This window comes from Alexandromys fortis, unplaced genomic scaffold (genome assembly GCF_014885135.2).
Source record: "Alexandromys fortis isolate MF-2015 unplaced genomic scaffold, M_Fortis_MF-2015_v1.1 scaffold_46, whole genome shotgun sequence".
In the NCBI taxonomy this organism is placed as follows: domain Eukaryota; kingdom Metazoa; phylum Chordata; class Mammalia; order Rodentia; family Cricetidae; genus Alexandromys; species Alexandromys fortis.
Window position 1 is genome coordinate 10,078,351 of NW_026067919.1, and position 17,254 is coordinate 10,095,604.

Genomic DNA, 17,254 nt, shown 5'->3' on the forward strand with positions numbered 1-17,254 from the left:
TTGTTTTGTTTTTTGAGACTGAATTTCTCTGTAACTTTGGAGCTTGTCCTGGAACTAGCTCTTGTAGACCAGGCTGGCCTAGAACTCAGAGATCTGCCTGCCTCTGCCTCCCAAGTGCTGGGATTAAAGGCGTGCGCCACCCACCGCCCGGCAAATCCTCATGAATTTGTGTATGTTCTAGGGTTTCTCTTGCTATTGATTTTAGCTTTATTCTACTGTGAGCATATGTAAAACAAGAAATAATAGAGATTGCCCTATAACTCTTAACGCATGCTTTGTATCCTAATAGGCGATCTCTTTTAGAGAAGGTTCTATGGGCTGGGGATTATTCTGTATGTTTGGATGTCCGTTAGATCCATTTTGTTTGTGGTGTCATTTAATGCAGATATTTCTATGTTTATTTTTAATCAGGGTGACCTGTTAGTTGTTGATAATGAGGTATTGAAGTCACCTGCTAGTGAGCTAGAGCTAATTGTGGTTTACATTTGTTATTATGTGTTTTATGAAATTGGGTGCACATGTTCAGAATTTATGTTCTTTTAATGGATTGTCCCCCTAATCAGTTTGAGGGGCTTCTTCACTGCCTCTGGCTAGTTTCTAAGTCTACTTAGTCAGGTGTTTGAACAGGACACCTGCTTGTTTGCCAGCTCTATTTGCCTGGGCTACCTTTTCCTCCTTTCACCCTGAGGTGTTGCCTGTCATTTTATGGTGAGGTCCATTTGTCCGGGACAACAAATAGATGTATGCTGCTGGCCTCATTTCACTGCTTTTGCTGTCGCAAAATACCCTGACAAGAAGCAACCTAAGGCAGCAAGGGCTTATTTAGCTCATCATTCCAGTTTACAGCCCATGGCCGTAGGGAGGTTAGGATAGCAGAAACTTAAACCTTCTAGTTACATCATTGCAGTCAGGAGCAGAGAGAAATGAACGTGTGTGCTTGCCACGCTACTTACTTTCTCTACTTTTATGCAGTTCAGGACCCAAACATAAGGAGTGCTCACATGGGTCTTCCTTCCCACATCAATTAACACAATCAAGACAACCACCTACAGGCCGGCCTGGTCCAGACAGTCCCTTACTGAGCCTCTCTTCCCAGGTGACTCTAGGTTCTGTCAAGTTGACAATGGAAACCAGCCATCACACCCGCCCTCTAATCTGCTCTGCTAGTCTGTGTTTTGACTGGGAATTGAAACCATGTATACTCAGTTGTTCCTGAGAAGTATTAGTTCTGCCATGCTGGTTGACTGCGCAGTGGCTAGCATTTTCCTGTTCCTCTCCTGATCACTCTTATTCAAGCATAGTTTATTATTTCCCTGGGTTTTATTGGTACATGTGTATTTTCCTTCAGTCCAAATAATGATCTGGCTTAGAGGTCATGAATTTCTTTTAGCCTAATTTTGTTATGGGAACTTTTTCTTTCTCCTTCAGTTAAGACACATAGCTTTGAGGGTACAGTAGTCTGAGTTAGCAGATACACACACACACACACACACACACACACACACACACATATATATTTCACAACTTAAAATGTATCACTTCAACTTTTCACCACTTTAAAGTTTCTGTTGAGAAATCTGTTATTTCCGTTGGTATTTTGGTTGGTTTCTTTTTTGTTTCTGAGACGAGGTTTCTCAGTGTAGCCTTGGTTGTGCTGAAACTCACTCTGTACACCAGGCTGGCCTCAGAGTCACAGAGATCTGCCTGTCTTTGCTTCCCAAGTGCTGGGATCAAAGGCATGTGTCACCACTGATATGTGGCTTTGTACTTTTTTATGGTTGCTTTCAATATACGTTCTTTGTTCCATATATCCAGAGTGGTTTAATTATAATGTGATGAGGGAAGTTGTTTAATGTTCTAAATGCCTCTGGTATTGGACTTCTCCTATAATTGGATGATTTTGTTGAAAATATTTTCTATGCCTTTAGAATGAAAACTTTTTCTTCTAGTGCCCATGATTCTTAGGTTTGGTCTTTTTAATGTCCCAGGTCATTTGTAAGTGCCATTCTTACCAATTTATCTTTGTCTTTTTTAGAGTATTTGAATTCTTCCACATTGCCTTTAAGCTTATTCTGTCATTTGATCTTTTCTATTGGTGAGGTTTATACTGAGGATTTATTTAACTTACTCTGTTTTCATTTCTAGTATTTCAGTTTGGTTTTTCCTTAGTAGTTCTGTTTATGAAATTTCTCTGTTCATAGTATGAACTTCATTATTTCATTCAGTTCTCTCTGTCTCTCTCTCTCTCTGTCTCTCTGTCTCTGTCTCTCTGTCTCTGTCTCTCTGTCTCTGTCTCTCTCTGTCTCTCTCTCTCTGTCTCTCTCTCTCTGTCTCTCTCTCTCTCTCTCTCTCTCTCTCTCTCTGTCTCTGTCTCTCTCTCTCTGTCTCTCTCTCTGTCTCTGTCTCTCTCTCTCTCTCTCTCTAGCTTTGGAGCCTGTCATACAACTGGCTCTTGTAGACCAGGCTGGTTTCGAACTCACAGAGATCCGCCTGCCTCTGCCTCCTAAATGCTAAAGGCGTGCGCCACCTCTGCCTGGCTCTTCTTTGACTTTTAAACATACTTAAATTCTTTTGATTTCTTTGTCTAGGATGTCATCTTGTTCTCTCTCATTGGCAGCTATTACTTGAGTATTAGTGATTTTTGGAGGAGTTATACCACATTACTTATTTATATATATAAATATATAATTATATTATTGTATTGAGATTTATGCATCTGGGTTTATTTCATTGCTTGGATTTTTGTGGGGTTTTTTTTGGCTGTATTTTTTCAAGGGAAGCACTTTCAATGTTCAAGTGGAGCCTACTTGTGGTGTAGTTAAGGTGTCAGTGGACAGTTCATTGTGGCTTTGGTCATAGATCCTGGTCACCCCTCCTTTTGATCCTTCTTCTGTGGTCAGGATGTGCATGCTGCTTTTGCCTAGGCAGTCTTTCGCTGGGTTGAGGGTGGGTCTCAGATCTTGGTCTTTCACAGGTGTCTTAGTTAGGATTTCTATTGCTGTGAAGGGACACGATGACCACAGCAACTCTTTTAAAGGAAAACATTTAATTGAGGTGGTGGCTTACACTTTCAGAAATTTAGTCTATTATCAGCATGGTGGCCTACAGGTACATACACATGGTGCTGGAGAAGGAGCTGTTACATGTTGACATTCAGGCCACAGGAAGTAGACTGTCTCATGGGCGTGACTTGAGCATATAGGAACCCCCAAAGCCTGCTTCCAGAGTGACACACTTTCTCCAAGACCAAACTTATTCCAACAAAGTCACACCTTCTAATAGTGCCATTCCCTTTAGGGGGACATTTTCTTTCAAACCACTTACAACAGCTAAGGCTGTGTCGATGCTGGTCATACTTCAGGGTAGTCATTCAGGAGTCCTGCTGAGAATGCTCATCTCTCCTGGGCTGTCATTTCTGAAGTCTGGTATGTTGCTTGGAACCTTGTGTCTATGTCACCTTGTAGGCTCTGACTGGATTTCCTTCATTGAGCTGCATTCTTTTAAAAGAATTATATTTTATTTTGTGTATGTGAGTTTTGCCTGCATGTATGTCTACATGCCGTGTGCATGAAGTGCCTGCTGAGACCAGAAGAGGGCACTGAATTCCCTGGAACTGAAGTTACAGACTGCTGCAAGCTGCTATGAGCATGCTGGGATTGAATTTCCGTTCCCTGGAAGAGTGGCCAGTGCTGTTAAACACTGAGCATCTCTGCAGCCTGAGCTGTCGAGTTTTGATCCCGTTTCTTCTCCTCTACCTAGAGGTATTCTCTTGCCAGGATTCAGAGTCTAATTCTATGACATTTACCGGACGTGTCCCAGGCATGTGACTCACTGAGGTCTACAACCCGCACCAAGGCACTGAAACTTCAGAACTCTTTCTAAGTCAGGGTCTTGCTGACGCTCTGTTAAATGCTGAGAGCAGAGGCTTTTCCTGGGACCTCTCTTCTTCCTCTGCTGTTGCTATCTACAACTGTTGTTCCTTCCTTCCCTTTTTCTCTAAAGACAGCTTTTACTGAGTTGGTTTTTTTTTTTTTTTTTTTTTTTTTTTTGTCTCAAGCATGAGTCTAGTCACTTCTGTGAGGAGGAGCTCCCCAGACCACACAAATGCCTCTGTGATAGACTGTATTTTTTTTTGGTTTTGTTATTGTACAAGACACTTTCAGCTGTCACTTCACTCTTCTTGTAATTGTTATTCATCTTTCTCCAGTTTATCCCCTGGAGAGTCTAGCCAACTGTTTTCTAAGTAGTTCTTTTTCTGTGTGTAAGTTTTCAGGAACGTTTCTTCCTTTCCCCAACTCTCCGTCCCCTTCCTCTATCCCTCATGGGCATTTATGGTTCTGGGGCAGAGCCCAGTGCCACCCAAGTGCTAGGTAAACACTTCACTGAGTGAGATTCAACCCTCTCCTCAGTTTACTTTCTGTGCTGAGTGTTTGCTACCGTCTGTCTCTAGGTCAATCAGTAACTCTCTCTTTGTCGAGATGGGGATGTGGTTTTACTCCGTTTCCTGAGCACCTGGTGTGGTACCTGTCACATGGTAGATGATCCTCTGGTGAGTGAGTGAGTGGATAATTAGGTGTTGGTGTGGCAGATGGAGTAGATGCAGATGAACATGTTGATGGGAGGAAGAAAAAAAATCCCAAATTAGTTTATAAACTCTTGTTGTTCTAAAAAAGCAAAAACAAAAAAGTACATTTGGGTAACATCTTCTTTTGGCCACAAATATGTCACATATATGAACATAGCTCCCTTTCCTTCAGGAGAATTTTGATCAGCAAAGCTCATTAATCTATATTTTAAAATATTTTATTTACTTAGTTTACATGGGGTGATAGTACCTGTATAAAATTCAGAAGACAACTTCTGTAAGTTGCTTCTCTCCTTATACCATGTAAGTCCTGGGTCAGAACTCAGGTCATTAGGCTTGGAAGTAAATTCCTTTACTGATGAACCATCTGCAGCTTCAGTCAGTGCTTCTAAAATATGCATATTTTATTGTATGTACAGCTGTAAAGTTTGCTTCAACAAAATTAAAAACAGAATCTGGAGAATTGACTCAGTGACCGAGAGTACATTTTGCATAAAGCTGCTGGGTTTGAGTCCTGACACCCATCTAGTAGCTCACGACCAGTTCCAGGGGATCTGACACACTCTGTGGGTACCAGGCACTCCTGTGGTGCACAGAAAAACAGTCATATACAGAAAATGAAACAATCTTTAAAAAGTAAAATAAACATTGAGAGAGGAAGATTAAAATCATTGAAATGGTGTATGACTGAATAATCGAGCGCCGTTCGTACAGTTGACATTCTCATCAGTGAGTCAGTCTTTGCAGACTTAGCTTCTTCTCAGGAGTTTTTTTAAAAAATAACACTGTGCATAATATTTTTTATAAACTGCTTTATGTTGTGAGATATAAAAACATATAAAACATTACCTAATTTCTATAAAATATACAGCCTATTCTTTACTCAAAAAATAAAGTTTGATATTGTTAGGCATTAGAAACTATTATCATCTCCAAAAATTTCGTTCTGTTCTTAATCTATAGCCAGGGTCAGACTTTTCATTATTTTTTAAATTTTTAATGATCCTGAAACTATCTATTGACTCCCCAGTCTTTTTTTTTAAATATTTATTTTATTTATTTATTGTGTATACAGTATTCTGTCTATGTGTATGCCTGCAGGCCAGAAGAGGGCACCAGACCTCTTTACAGATGGTTGTGAGCCACCATGTGGTTGCCGGGAATTGAACTCAGGACCTTTGGAAGAGCAGGCAATGCTCTTAACCACTGAGCCATCTCTCCAGCCCCCTTGACTCCCCAGTCTTTAGTCTAATTTGGTCCCATCTTTCCCAGCCATCGTGACAACAGCCCTTCCTCAACAAGCTCTTTCTAATTTAGCACATCACTTGGACATATCCTACAAGCCACCTAACAGACTCCTGCACTTGCTACCCTCCACCATTCAAGTTTAGGATGCTGACCTTAGCACTTCCAAGATGCTGTAAAGCAGTCACCGTTCTCTTCCCAAACAAATTCCACACAGCATAGCACCCCCCCCACACACAGACTGCCTCCCCTAATTCTCATGTAAGCATATGTTACATAGGAAATGACACTACTTGAAAAGGATTAGGAGGGGTGGCCTTGTTGGAGGAAGTGTGTCACTGTTTGCTTTGAGGTTTCAAAAGCTCATGTCAGGCCCAATAGCACTGTCTCCCTGCTGCCCATAGATCCAGATATAGAACTGTCAGCTGCTTCTCCAGCCTGTGTGCTGCCCTACTCCACATGATGATAATGAACTCTGAAACCATAAGCAAGTCTTAATTAAATGCTTTATGAGATGCTACTCCCTGATGACTGTGTTCAAATATATGAGCCTATGGGAGCCGTTCTTATTCAAACCATCACAGCTGTTTTTATATTTGTGATTACCAGCAAAATATGATGCCTTCCTTTGTCCATCTTTTTGTGTTTCTTAGATTCCAATGTAGTTACCAATGTTACACTTCAGGACTTACTGGCATACGTGTCTTCAAAACATTCCTATCTCAGAGATTTGCCTCAGAGGCAGCGTCAGAAAATGAGCACCGTGGAGTTTGTGGAACTGGAACAGCTGCAGCCTGATACATTAGTCCATGCAGTACTCAGAGTAGTGGATGCCACTGTATTGACAGGTAAATATTTTGAGTGTCTCTTTAATGTTAGCTCATAAAACCTGTGCGAGGCCATCTTGGTGCATTAGTTGATCACCACTGTGTTTATCATGACAGCCTATGTTGTCACCCAAGCAGGGTAATATCAACTAGCTTCTTTTTCCTTTTCCAGAGGCATTATATAGTTATAGAGGACAGAAGCAAAGGAAAGTTGTGTTAACTGTGGAGCAAGTTCAAGGTCACCATTATGTGCTTGTATTGTGGGGTCCTGGAGCAGCCTGGTATACTCAGCTTCAAAGGAAAAAGGGTAAATATATTGGGAAAAAAGCATTTAACCTGCTTATACCTTGGTAAATGATTAATGTTTGCTTGTCTGAGGGGTGGAGACTTTGAAGAGATTATAGCATTTGAAATAATAGTGATTGAATGCTCTGAAAATTTTTTTGCTATAATTTTATACTTAGAGAAATTTAGTTATTTAGAAGTCCTTTGTAATTAATAGTGACGAAATAAAGGCTCGAATGTTCCCAGGCCTACTATATGAGGGTATTAGTAAAAACTTTATCTCCTTCAAATAATGTTCTGTTTTTTAAAAGATTTTATTTTTAAATTGTGTGTGTCTTTCTGTCTGTCTGTCTGTGGGTATGTACATGCGAGTTCAGGTGCCTCTGGCGTCCAGAATCTGGCTTCTAGATTCCCTAGAGTGGGAGTCACAGCTGCCTAGCTGGGCACTGTGAACATTTGGTCTTTTGCAGTCACAGTGCATTCTCATAACTGCTGAGCCATCTTTCTAGCCCCTCAGAGATGCTCTTTAAATGTAATGTCTGCAGCTAGTGTTTTTCAGCACAGTGCTCTTATAAATGAGTTCCTTTCTGACAGAAGGCAGATGTTGGGGGAATTACATTAAGTCTTCAAGTTACATTTCCTGGTGAATTAATTGCTATGTCCTGGGTTTTTATTACAGTTAAAAATATGAACTCTTAACCTTTATAGAATGCTTGCTTAAAAAGTATGGCCCAGTGGTACATTGTTTAAAAGCCTAAGTTAATAATTCATGGTGCAATAAATTAAAAGGGGTGTTTCAAAACTTAGTACAGGATCTTACTTCACTGCTGAGAAATTCTGATTTTAACAGCCTGAGAGTTTAAATAGTGGTTTTTGAGTCACCTTACTCTGAAAATAATTAGGTATTAATAAACTGGTTTACTATTTTGTACTTGAATGAGGTAATGTTGCGGTTCAAACTTCTGTCTATCAAGTGCTTATCTGGAGGTAGGGTCTGTCCCACTGTCTCTTAATCATTAATAGCCCTAACTAGGATTTGAGATAAGTCTGACTTTTATGTTAGGATCAAATAGTGACAGATGTTTGTCCAGTTGTGAAATTTGGCAAACACGTATCGATGGCAGACATGATCAGTGAGCACGGTATCTCAGCCGTGAACACGAGTCCAGTGCATGTGAAGCAAATGTAGGTCAGGGGTAAAGTGATGGGGCAGAGCGCCCGCGGCTTTCTCAGTGTGGCTGGTTTAGGGTTAGGGACTTTATGCTGACAGAAGGAGAATCATTGTATCTCTAGATAGTTCCATGGCTTTTTAGTTAATACTGAAAACTTAGGAATCCAGGAATTACGATATAAAATGCTTTTGTTGAATTTACTAATTACACCTAAATTTATTTATACCCTCATCATCTTAAAGTTTTAACAGCTGCTTCAATACCTCAAGACAATGCCTTTTAATAGAAAAATACAATTTTGGAGGGTAATTTAAGGAAGCAATTGTACTTTCAAAAACTGTTAACCTTCTTTTTATTCATTTAGCAGTTCTTGAGGCCATCTCCGTATGAACTTCTGAAGTAGGCACTGGCTTTCATATATTCTTAAAAAGAACAAACTTAGCTCTTACAATCAGAAATGATCACCAAGTAGTCTATATTCAATAATAACGATAATAAAATTGATGTTTTTAGGGAGAATAGTAAGAAATCTCAAATTTGCATTTATTTGAAATACTCATTGCCAGCAGGAAGCTAGCATACTTTGTATGCAGCTTGCAGTGGTCACAGCTTAGATTCTAATGAGGGCACAGGCAACATAAATTATACTTCCCAAGAGTAATTGGGCTTGTGTGTAGTGTCCATGCTTGTAATTTCAGCACTTGGGAGATAGAGGCATGAGGGTCAGGAAGGAGTTCAGGGCTATATTTGGCTACTTTGGTATTTTGAGGCCAGCCTGTGCTACATGGATCCTGTTGCAAACAAACAAAAGAATAATTAGGTAAGCATAAAATAATCTATACAGAATCAAATGCCATTTTCATGCAGTTGTTTTAAAAAGAAATCTACCATTTCAAATACATAACAAAATATGATAAAGTACTCTTATAGCTAATTAAGTAAAGTAATGCAAATAACTCCAGTTTATGATTGTCTGTTATCCAGAGTCACAGTTATATCTACATGGATGTTTGTAATCCAGTTACATCCTAGCTTGCCTACTATAACTTCCTCAAGTTTGCCATAAATCAATTTAGTTGTCTTACTTAGCTAGCTTCTCTAGAACCACAGTAACAAAACAGTGTTTAGACACAGTAGCACCTGTTCAAATAACGTAGTAAGGACTGATTTTTGTTGTTTCTGAGACAGAGACTAGCTCAGACTGGCCTCCAGCTCACCACGTAGTTGAGAATGGTATTGAATTCTGATCTTCCTGTCTTCACTTCTCAGGTGTCTGGTATTACAGGCCAGCACTCTTGTTCAGTACAGTGCTGAAGATCAAGCCCAGCATCTTATGCATGTTGGCCATTCTACTAACAGCCCAATGGTTCTAATCTTTAAACAGCAGTATAGACTTTCTTTTCAGATAATCATGTTCTCTGTTGTATATTCAACTTTAAAATTAGACTAAAGCAGGAGGTGGGTTAGCTGAGAGGAATGGAGGAAGGGGAAGCTGTGGTTGGGATGTAAAAAAATTAAAAAAGAAAATAACATAATATTAAATTATTAATGTTACTATTGGAATCATAGGTATTGTAAAACATCTACATATAATAAGCGTCTATTTTTGACCATTAGAGAAGCTTGTAGACTGTTTAAAATAACACAAAGGAAAGATGTGATGGCTAATCTTCATTGTCAACCTGACTCATCTGGGAAGACGCAATCTCAGTTGAAGAATGGCTCCATTTTCTTGGTCTTTGGGAAATTTCTTGATTGCTAATCGATGTAGGAGAACCTACCCTGTGAAATTTCTAACCATGCCAGCCTGTTCTGTATAGGAAACTGGGAGCAATTCTGTAGATAGTGATCTTCTGCATCTGCTTCAAGTTCCTGCCTTGAATCTTTGCCTTTGCTTTCCTTAGTGATAGACTGTTATCTTGTAAAATAAAATCCCCCCCATTATACTAAGGAAAAAGGAAATTTGTCAGCACAATTGTTTTCCTGATAACTAGTTGTAGGCTGTTGGTAGAAGAACTGTGTTCAGTTTCTAGCACCTATCCAATATCTATCTAATGATGCTGTCCATACAGAAAAATCCTGTCTCAAAAAAAAAAAGAAAGAAAGGAAAAGCTTATATTTTTAAAAAATTTGGGCTTCTTAAAAATACTAATTTAACTAGTATTTTTATTTGTTAATATTAATAAAGGCCTCAATGTAGAATTTCTTATATGGACATATTTGTCAATTCCGAACAGAAACAAAACAACAAAAATCAGTTCTTACTGAGGGAATTAGAATACCACATATTTCATTGTCCTAAAAAAACTCAACTAGTTAACAAAAAACCTTTCTATATCTCAAGATGAGAATATGCTGTTCTGAAAGGCAGCTGTTTAGAGGGGCCAGGAAATTAGAAAAGATTACTAAATGATATCTAGCCAGGTGTGGTGGTGCACACATCTAATTCCAGTGCTTGGAGGAGTAAGGGTTCAAAGCCAGCATGGACTCTATAGAGAGATAATTTGTAGCTTTTAAATTCAATTGCTTTAACCACACAGTTACATTTTGTCTGTTTTGCCCAAATTCTTTAGTGGTAAAAGTTGTGTTTAGCTGATTTAGTTAGGTTAGTCTATTTAATCTGATTCTGAGCAGAGACTTCTTATTTTGGTGACATTTTTTGTTTGTTTGTTTGTTTAAGATTGTATTTGGGAATTTAAGTACCTTTTTGTTCAACGCAATTGCATATTAGAAAACTTAGAGTTGCACACAACACTGTGGTCATCCTGTGAATGCCTGTTCGATGATGATACAAGAGCAATTTCATTTAAAGCAAAATTTCAAGAAAGCATTCCCTCCTTTGTCAAGACATCAGACTTAGCAACCCACCTAAAGGATAAGTATTCAGGTATGGTCTTTACATATGTAAAATGTTTCTCTTCTTAGTATAAGCAAAGAGGCTGCCATTTCTGAGAATATATATAATTAAATATGGAAATGAAATATAGCTGGGCAGTGGTGGCATACTCCTTTAATCCTAGCACTTTAGAGGCAGAGGTAGGCGGATCTATAGAGTAAGATCTCTTTCAGTTCGAGGCCAGCCTGGTCTATAGAGTACGTTCCAGGGCAGCCAGGACTATTGCACAGAGAAACCCTGTCTTGAACCACACCCCACAAAAGGAAGTGAAATCTAGATCTCTACAAATAGCTGAACCAGATTTTGATTTCTTAGTCTTCTGCCTCTAACTCTATTTTTATTTTAAACTATTAAGGAGCACCTGATATTTTCATGCATAATTATGCTTTTGTCTTTAAACAGGGTCTCATTGTAAAGCTTGCCCTGACCTCCAACTCATGATCCTCCTGCTCTGGGCCACTCCAGGGCTGGGATTGCAGGTGTATACCACCATCCTAGGCTCTGAGATTTTCATTGTTGAAAGGTTTTAACTGTAAATTTAATGTAGTTAATAGATACAGAGCTGTTAAGATTATCTGCTTGTTGAGTGAATTTTTGTTTGTAATTTTCACGAAATTTGTTCCTTTAAATTATTGACATAGCAAAAATTATTGATGCACATTGATAAGTTATTGATAAGTCATTCTCCTACTATTCTTTTGAATATTGTTAGACTAGGTAATACTGTCAGTCTTACCTGATAGTAGGAGTTGGTTCACTCCGTTCTCTATTTTATTCATTTTACTGATTGTAATTACCATTTGGTTTCAGTGATTTTTCTGTTTTCTCTTTTCTTCACCTTTCTTCTGATATGTATTAGTTCTTTTTTTCTACCTGCTTGGGTTTTGCTTTTTCTCATTTGAGATGGAAATTGAGATCCCCGCCCCCACCAATGTGGACCATTAATACCATGAATTTCCTGTGCAGTAAAGGGTCTGGGTTTGCCCACGCTCTGTGAATTGTGAGCTTTTCTCCTTTGGCTGTTAAAGACACCATTCCCATCCCTGTGGGAGCTCTGGGAATTGTTCTGGCCATGTAGACTTAGTCAAGATGTCCAAGGGGCCCAGACACTAGCGTCATGGCCCAAGTCATATCAGATTCTGGCATACAAAGAATACTCTCACCATTCTGAGATACCTAGAGTGTTAGGAACTATGTGTCAGGAGTGTGTATGTTTATAACAAGATGGGAGTATAAATGTAGTCCTTGTTCCACTCTGACCAAATGGTAGATCAGCTCTCACTAGTCATGATAATTCTTATATGTGTTGTGTTGATTAGTCTTCACTGTCAATTTGACTGGATTTAGATGCATCTAGGTGACATAACCCGGATGTGTCTGTGACGTTTCCATAGAAGGTTAACTAAGGAAGGAACACACACCCTGAATGTGGGCAGCACCATCCTATGGTTTCAAGTCCCGACTGAATAAAAATGGAAAAAGGAGAAAGTGAGCTGAGCCCCAGCACCCATCTTCCTGAGGATGCAGTGTGCGAGCTGCCTCGCTCCTATGCTCATGCTGTCCCCTTTAGCCGAATGCAGTCTTTGAACTCTGAACGAAAAATAATCCCTTCCTTCCTCAGTTGCTGTTTGTCTGGTATGTAGCCACAGTGATGAGAAAATAACTAATATATGTGTATTTATGCTTTACAGGATAAGTATAGACTAGCATTGCTGCATCATCCAACTAAGCTAAGAAAAATGCAAGAACAGAATGAAATGAACAAGAGCATTTTAGTTGAAAATAATAACTTTATTCTTAGAAAATAACTCCATATAAGAAATGCTACATTGAGGCCTTTATTAATATTAACAAATAAAAATACTAGTTAAATTAGTATTTTTAAGAAGCCCAGATTTTTAAAAAATGTAAACTTTTCTTCCTTCCTTCCTTCCTTCCTTCCTTCCTTCCTTCCTTCCTTCCTTTTTCTTTCTTTTTTTTTTTTTTTTTTTTTTTTTTTTTTTTTTTTTTTTTTTTTTTTTTTTTTTTTTTTTGAGACAGGGTTTTTCTGTATAACAGCCCTGGTTGTCCTGGAACCCTCTTTGTAGACCAGGCTGGCCTCAAACTCACAGAGATCCGCCTGCCTCTGCCTCCTGAGTGCTGTGATTAAAGGCGTGTAGCACCACCATCCAGCAAATACAGGTGTTTTTAGTGATACCTTTTATACCACTTTCAAACTTGAATTTGTTGTGGCAAAGTAGAATCCAGATTTACACTGAGTGGTGAAATCTTGGGTAATGAAGGCTTGGGTAGATAAATTTTTAAACTGGGTTTACCCTCAAAATTCCATAGAACCACAGAGATGGTTGCCATAGGAAAGAAGGCCATAGGCAGCAAGGGGCTGTGCTACTTTGCAGTTTTTATTTGTTTCTGTGGAGGAGTCAGCTTTATCTGCTGCTTATACAAGATAATGACCTGTTAGGATGACTACCTAGAATTAGACTTAAAAATAAAAATAAGCAACCTCAGTCAGCAGATGAGGTGGCCACAGAACTAATGATTACTGGTAGCAGAGATACAGCCTCACTAGCTTGGGGATGATGCTGAGCACTGGCAATGCTTTTAGAAATTCTGGGGTATTTGGTACCCATTGGGTACCCAACTGTACTGTTGTAGCCAGCCTTTGATAGGGTGTATTCAAAAGGCCTCTTTAGCCCTTTTCTTTCTCTGATGGTCAATCACAAGAACAGGCACATGGTTTCTGTCATTGTTTGTTTAAATATGAAGATGGAAAGAGAACATGCAAGAATGAGCAACTTTTCATAGCCTTTTTTTTTCCCATTAAATAAAAGGCAAGAGAAAGGGGCTCTCAAGCTGGCGAGATGTTGTAAGTTTGTCTTCCTGCTGCCGCAGCCATAGAAGGGCGGCTCCTTGTAAAGAGCTGAGCATACCCAGTGTCTCCGACAGGAGGCATAATTTAGTGCCCAGCATTCTAGAATACCCCCGAAAGCAAAGTCCACTTTTACAGTGGCCTCTTCGGAATTTTTGAAAGCGGTATGCAAGGTTGTAAAATGATTATATGAAAAGTCTTCTGAAATTACTGCATTTTTCCATTTTTGTATGTGTGTGATTGAACATAGCTGTGAGAAAGAGTAATGTTGATTCTGCTACAGCTTATAAACTATGTGGCCACTCCCACTAAGTTATGTAGAGATACATGGCCTGGATAGAAGAAATGATGAAAGCATTTCCGGGCTCCAAGACACTCAGACAAATCAAGGATATTAAGGAGAGCCACCACTATTGAATTCCAAAAGAGAGAGCCAGAAAACCGAACAGGGGCTAACATGATACATCTTGATCTATAATTTTGAGAGGATCATGATGGTTAATCTTGATTGCTTTAAGAAGCACTAGGAATTTAGTGAAGTGCAACTCTGCATGTGTCTGTGGGATTTTTCCAAAGACAGTTAACCAAGGGAAGGCCTTTTCTGTGTGGCGATATTTTATTTGTACTTTAATAAATAGAGCTTGCTTGAAGATCAGAATGCAGAGCTCCCGTAGAGGCCACGGAGTGGTGGCACACACCTTTAGTCCTAGTACCTGAGAGACAGAGGCAGATAAATCTCTTTGAGTTCAAGGCTACCTTGGGCTACACAAGATCGATCCAGAAACAGATCCAGGTGTTGGTGGTTCACACCTTTAATCCCAGTGTTTGGAGTCATACACCTTTATATCCTAGCACTAGGGAGCTGGAGACAGGAGTGATATGGCTGGGCCAAGAGAGAAATTTTTTATTATTCGTGCTACATTTCCAACTGTGGTGGCAGCATCTCATTGGCCAGGGTCCAGATGGTAGAAAAGGGAAGGGAAAACTAGCTCCAGCATTCTCCCTGTTTCCTGGTTGCCATGATGTGAGCTACCCTGCTCTGCTCTCCACCATGCCTGCACTGAGACCTCGGAACCCCTGAGCCCGAGTACATCTTCCTGCCTTTAAATTATGTCACATGTTTTGTTTCAGTGATGGAAAGATGACTAACAACAAAACAAAACAAAACACAAGTGTGCAAGCTTAAAGACACCTTTAAATGAGTATGGAGAGGAGAATGATGCTCAGATAGATTCACAGGATATACTGGTATGCAGAAAGGGGAAAATAAGTTAGGATCCAAAGATCGTAGTAGATACAGTAGATATTCAGAATATATGTAGTGAATAAGTTAATTGTTAGGTGAGTTGACATGCTTGAGGTTACAGTGAATGAAAAAGAAGCCATGATGCTCTCCCATCCATCCTTTCGGAATGGTCACGTAGACTCACTCAGGTTCAGGCAAATCGTCCGTTATGTTCTAGGTTCTTTATGGAAGCCCCAAGTGAGTTGGGATTCTCTAGGAAGGGATGAATTCCAAGAACGACCTTGGTTGTAGCCTATACCTAACTCACTGTTAACACACTACATTGCTTGCTGTGTTTGTCAAAGATATTGTTGGCTCTAGTAACTATAATACTTCATTTTTATATAGGAGTGGTTCTGATTAAAGCCAAGGTTTCAGAGCTGGTGTTTGCTGTCACAGCAGCTCAGAAGATAGCTCTAAATGCTCGCAGTTCCCTGAAGCATATCTTCTCTTCTCTTCCCAACATCACATATGCCGGCTGTGCACAGTGTGGCTCGGAACTGGAGACAGATGAGAACAGGATCTACAGACAGTGTCTGAGCTGCTTGCCATTTGCTAGGAAGAAAACATTCTATAGGTAAGGAAACAAAGGGTGATGTTTTGTTAATTTGATGGAAAATATTTATTACATAGGACTGGAAGTGACGAAAAGTTCAAATACCAATCTTTTATAATATAATTAATTGAGAGCTTAAGCAGGAGAATGAAATTTCCCTGAGTGACAAATACCAATTTTTGAAAGCATAATTTCCCAGTAATGGATAAGATTATTTTACAGAATTATCTGGATCTAATTGTCTTAAAGCAGGTCTACTGAAGACTTCGTTCACTTTTAATCTACAGCTGACTGTTCCATCATAACTCATTGCCCCATCTTGGTATCTGGTGACACTGTAAAGGTTAAAAGTGTGATGTGACCTTTCTGTGAGTTATTTGCAGAGGCCGGGGAATATTTGTTTAGCCTTCAGTGTTTCATTTTCTCACCTTTACTTTAGACGTGAAAGACAGCTAGTCAATATATGTTCATTGGTAAAACTGTTGCTAGCTCAGTGAGAGGCACACAGCTTTCAGATAGTGTTCAAAGTCTTGGATAGTCATTGTTTCATAGCCATAAAATTACATTTGTTGCCTGTTATTTCCAAATATTGAAGTCTATCAAAAGTAAATACATGTGTATTCCATACTTTTATTTATTTATTTTTGTATTGTTGTGGACAGGGTCTTGTTACGTAACCCAGGCTAGTCTCAAACTCCTAATACTCCTAAGTGATGTGCAGTGTGCCCGTGAAGGTCATATACAGACACTCAGTCAGAAGCCTTAGTTCTCTTTGCAGATCCTGATGTTTGTTAGAAGCGAGTGAATGAAGCTGGGCCTTTGCTACACATGCGTGCAGCCCCAGTAATTGGGAGATTAGTGTGGGAGCTCAGGTTCAAGGTCAGCCAGGACTACACAGCAAGACCTTGTCTGGTTTTTGTTTTTCATTTTTTTTTTTTTTTTAGATAGGGTTTTGCTGTAGCTTTGGAGCCTGTCCTGGAACTACCTTTTGTAGACCAGGCTGGCCTCAAACTCACAGAGATCCGCCTGCCTCTGCCTCTCGAGTGCTGGGATTAATGGCGTGCGCCACCACTGCTCAGCTTAGAATTGTCTTAGTCTGGTTTCCCTACCTATACTTCCTGCTTGGCTACCTACTCCAATCAACATTTTATTAAACTAATACAAGCAACAAATTTTACAGTGTACAAAAGTATTATGCCACAAAAATTCATGCCTTGTAATTTGTAGTTAATTGTATATTTTCTTTGTAAAATGTTTTTATTGAACAGTAAGTCACATGTCCCCATAGAAGTTCACACATGGTATGTGTACATGTGGCACCCATATACACACAATAAAAATGTACGTATTTTAACTCTATAATTTAATGATTACAGTGCATCCACAGGACTACAGACCCATTCTCCTCCTCACGGTGGAAACAACTAACCTACTTTCTGTTGCTGTAGATTTGCCTGACCTGAGCATTTCACACAGTGCTCACATAACGTGGGATCTTTTGTGACTGGCCTCTCACACAGTGTTTTCAAAGTTC

General features: G+C 39.5%; 1 protein-coding gene across 11 annotated transcripts in view; it reads left to right on the forward strand.

The window, feature by feature from the left end:
* Shld2 (shieldin complex subunit 2) overlaps window positions 1–17,254 on the forward strand; it is a 90,756-nt gene that overhangs the window by 67,614 nt on the left and 5,888 nt on the right. For 10 of the 11 annotated variants that reach the window (XM_050140667.1, XM_050140665.1, XM_050140669.1 and 7 more), the window contains 4 exons: window positions 6,484–6,678; window positions 6,830–6,964; window positions 10,795–11,001; window positions 15,513–15,741. In XM_050140667.1, the coding sequence (XP_049996624.1) occupies window positions 6,484–6,678; window positions 6,830–6,964; window positions 10,795–11,001; window positions 15,513–15,741 (766 nt within the window). The remainder of the gene's footprint in view (window positions 1–6,483; window positions 6,679–6,829; window positions 6,965–10,794; window positions 11,002–15,512; window positions 15,742–17,254) is intronic. The other variant, XM_050140664.1, reaches the window with a different exon arrangement.